The following is a 3,711-nucleotide window of genomic DNA, read 5'->3' as shown; positions in this document are numbered from 1 at the left end:
GCCGCGGCGCCCGGAGGGCTTCCGGGAGGAGGGCGCCGGCGGCTCCCCCCAGAGCGCGCACCTCTCCGGCGGGCTCTTCTCTTCGCGGCCGCCAGGTAGACTCGACACGGACCTCCGCGCGTCCCTGCTCGGCGCCGCGGACGCCTCCATCCCGCTTCCGCCACAGCCCAGATCCCGACCACCCGCCCCGGCGCCGTCCAACCCGCCCGGCCCGGGAAGCGCCGGAGGGCGGCCCGAGGCTTCGTGGGAGGCGGGGCCACGAGGCAGGTCGCGACTGGATTGGCTGAGCTGCGCACTCCAGGCCAATCCCCGCGCTCCTGCGGCTCGAGCGCTGAGCAGGGGGCGGGGACAGCCTGGAACGCTGATTGGCTGCACGTGGTCAGGTGGCCTTTCTGGGCGGGGCGATGGGCGCGTCACGGCGGGCGTGGTCACGGCTGAGCAGCGCGCGGCAGAGATGCTGGGGACTTCGTGTTCCCTGCTGCGGCCTGGGCAGGTCCGCCGGCCTCCTTAAACTCCGGGCTCCCTGCGCCGGACCCGGGAGCAGGGCTGGGTGCGGAGGCAGGCGCGGCACCGCCCGCGTCCTCCGAGGCCGCGGGCCACACTTCTGCGTCATCGCAGCCCCGGGGCTCCTGAAACACGCACCCAAGGCCCCAGCTGGCGGGTGCGGCGTGGGCCTGGGCGTGCGTGACCCTCCCCTTAGGTGACTTTGAGTGGAATTAGGAATCGTTTACTGAGAGTGAATTCGAGGGATCCAGAGTAGAGGCCGGAAGCCCAGCTGGCTAAGGCGAGAGATGAGGAACACTAAGCAGGGGTCCTGGAAACGCAGGAAAGATGGATTCGGGATAGGTTTAGAATGTAAAACAGGAATTGGGGGACAGCTGAATGTGGGGCAGGAGGGAGACTGCAGTAGCGAGGACTAACGGAGTGATTCACATGATAGCGCCTTCACCTGCACAGGAAGGCAGGAGGGGAAGGAGATGAGCCGACTTTGGGATATCTTGTCTGTCATTCGCGGATCCAGCCAACCACAAGTGTCAGTTGTGAAAGTGGCCAGTAGGGCACAGATGCAGGTTCTTGAGCTCCTAACTGGCCACCCCTTTCAGAATTACAATCTCTAAGTTCAGTTGATCCCTAAGCATGGACCAGGGACTGTTCTAAGCACTTTTCACACATTCAAACTAACACCCTTATCAAGGAGTTAGTTAGCGCCATTTTATACACGAGGAAATTAAGGTAGAGGAGAGCATCTTGCCTAAGTTCGGAAGGGTCGTGAAAGAGCCAGAATTCGAATTCAGGAATGCTTTGCCCAGAAACTGAATTTTAATTGGCTTTTCGTAGACTTGCTCAATCTGATCTCCTTCGGGGTCCAGCAGGGCCTTCCCAGCACCGCAAGTCTCCACATTTCTAGATTCTCCATGTCCTTTCATTCTTGTTTGCAAACGGCTCATTTCTTGACAAATACATCCAACAGTGAAGTGCATGCCAAAGTTTGAATGAGATGCATAAGAGCCCAAGGACGGTGGAGAGGAAAGGGCATTAAAGAACTTCCAAATACAGATGATCGTGTCGAGAGGAACAGAGAGGACTCTGAAGTGTCTGCTGGATACTAACAACGAGGCACCGACAAGGTTAGCAAGAGAAATTTCAACGAGCAGTGGGAGGAGGGGTGAAAGTTAAGGACAGAAAGGGTCAAGAAAGGAGCTGCCAGGGTGGGGGGAAGAGGGATGAAGATGCAGAGCACAGGATTTTTAGGGCAGTGCAACTATTTTGTATAACTGCAATGGCGGATACGGGCCATTATACATCTGTGAATTACCGACTTCTAATGAAAACCCATAAGATGTACAGCACCCAGAGTGAACCCCAGTGCAAAATGGGAGCTTTGGGTGATGATGTGTCAGCGGAAGTTAATCAATTGTAACATGTTAACATTTGTGGGATGTCAACAGTTGGGGAGGTTGTGCACTGTAGGGGGCAGGGGCTTATGGCAACTCTTACTTTCAGGCCAATTTTGCTGTGAACCTAAAACCACTCTAGAAAAATAAAGTCCATTAAAAGTCAATAGACAGGCCAAAAAGAATAGGCATAGCTGAGGAATAAATCAGTGAGCTCCACACCTGAGCAGAATAATTCTCACAGCTCAGAAACACAGAGATGAAAAATACAGAAAGAAAGAAACATCAGTGATTCTCAACCAGGAGTGATTTTTTTTACCTCCAGGGGACATTTGGCAATATCTGGAGATGATTTTGGTTGTCACAACCGGGGGGGTAAGTGCTTCTGGGATCTAGTGAGTCGAGGACGTGAATGCCACTCAACACTCTGCAATGCACAGTGCAGCCCCTTGACGGATTGGTTGGCCGAAGTGTCCTGAGTGCTGGGAGGGTGCCACGTGTCCACATGGTGCCACGTTCCTCCTGCCTGAGGACTTTGTTCGTGATTTCAGGACTAGTCTGCCAGGGAGACGCTCTTTCCGCTTTTGTACGTTTAAGTATTCTGCCTTCATCTTTGGTATTGTCCCTAGACCTAATCCTCTGCTGTGGATTTATTATCATGGTTAGTTTCACCCCGTTGCTATTTCATTTCTTGGGGCCTTGTTCATCCTGAAAGTCTGCCGGGTATTATTTCTTCAGTGTGTTTTTCACAGGCCCGTTTATTTACTCAAGCACAGCTAACTGTTCAGACTTGGCCTCTGGCAGCAGATGAAGGGCGGGCTGCTCCCGTGATGTCACATCGTCAACTATGGTATGGGCCGGCGGCCAGTGCGCCCGCATTCCTGGGAAGTGACCGTCTCGAGGGCACTTGCATGTGGCGTGCCTGTGCTCTTAGGCTCCTGCTACAGTTACTCGGCAGTAAATAATCCTGTCGTCAGAACCTAGTCAGTTATCACAGGATGGCGAGGGCCAGGCGGGGCGCCATATGGGAGCACGTGCAGACCACCGTCGGTGCCTCTGGAAGCCTGGGAAAGATGACACCTCAGGGAGTGTCCACCTGCCTGTGGGACAAGCAGCACCATGCAAACGTGAGAGGAGCCCCAAGAGGGAAGCGGGGTGTCTGGGGGGAGTAGACCTCATCACAAGGCATGAAAGCGCGAGGCCAGGGTCCTCAGGGCGGTGGCTGGTAGGGTCACGATGGGCCGGTATGCTGTCACACTGGGAGGATGTGGCATGGTCAGCGGTGGGTTTGGTAACCCCTGTGGCCGCAGGTGGGGAGGACTTGAGGGGGCCAGCCCATCGGTTTGTTTTGGTCTCCCTCCACACTGCCGCTCCACGCCACTGTGACTGGTCTGGCACAAAGCGACCACAGCGGGAGCCACGGTCACTGGGCTCCTGTCTCCTGCTCCATCAAGAGCCGGTGCTCGGCATGGGGACCGGTCTCTATTCTCAAACTCTAACTTGAGGCTGAAGCCTCTTGGGAAAAGGAAGCAAGACCGTGTCCAGAGCTGCACCAGCGTCAGACCCCTCAACCTCATCCTGGTCAGGGAGGCAGGACACAGGCAAACAGGGACACCGAGGCTGGAATCAATTTTTTTAAAAAAAGAGACATTTGATAAAATCAACAACTGGCTTAAGAGAAAATAAAGCAGAAAATAATCCTTCGACATTGAGCACCAGGTATTGCGTGAGTGTGATTTGTGTCAACGAGTGTGACACAGGTGAAGAAAAGCCACGCCGAAAATCACGACAGGTCTCGCCTAGGTCACGAGCAGGG

The 3,711-nt window shown here is 55.1% G+C and overlaps 1 protein-coding gene across 3 annotated transcripts in view; it reads right to left on the bottom strand.

Annotated features, from left to right (window-relative positions):
• The window catches only part of SCLY (selenocysteine lyase), a 43,878-nt gene extending 43,631 nt beyond the window's left edge, over window positions 1–247 (bottom strand). For 2 of the 3 annotated variants that reach the window (XM_015587862.2, XM_025045415.1), the window contains exon 1: window positions 62–88. Coding sequence is in view for 1 of the 3 variants with exons in the window: in XM_015587860.2 (XP_015443346.1) it covers window positions 62–150 (89 nt within the window). In the remaining 2 variants the exon portion in view is untranslated. Of the gene's footprint in view, window positions 1–61 lie in introns of all 3 variants that reach the window. The other variant, XM_015587860.2, reaches the window with a different exon arrangement.
• Between the last annotated feature and the right edge of the window lie 3,464 nt (window positions 248–3,711).

Source organism: Pteropus alecto, unplaced genomic scaffold (assembly GCF_000325575.1).
Source record: "Pteropus alecto unplaced genomic scaffold, ASM32557v1 scaffold143, whole genome shotgun sequence".
NCBI classification, from domain to species: Eukaryota; Metazoa; Chordata; class Mammalia; order Chiroptera; family Pteropodidae; genus Pteropus; species Pteropus alecto.
Note: the sequence above shows the minus strand (reverse complement) of the source record. Positions and strands in the feature narration are given on the sequence as shown.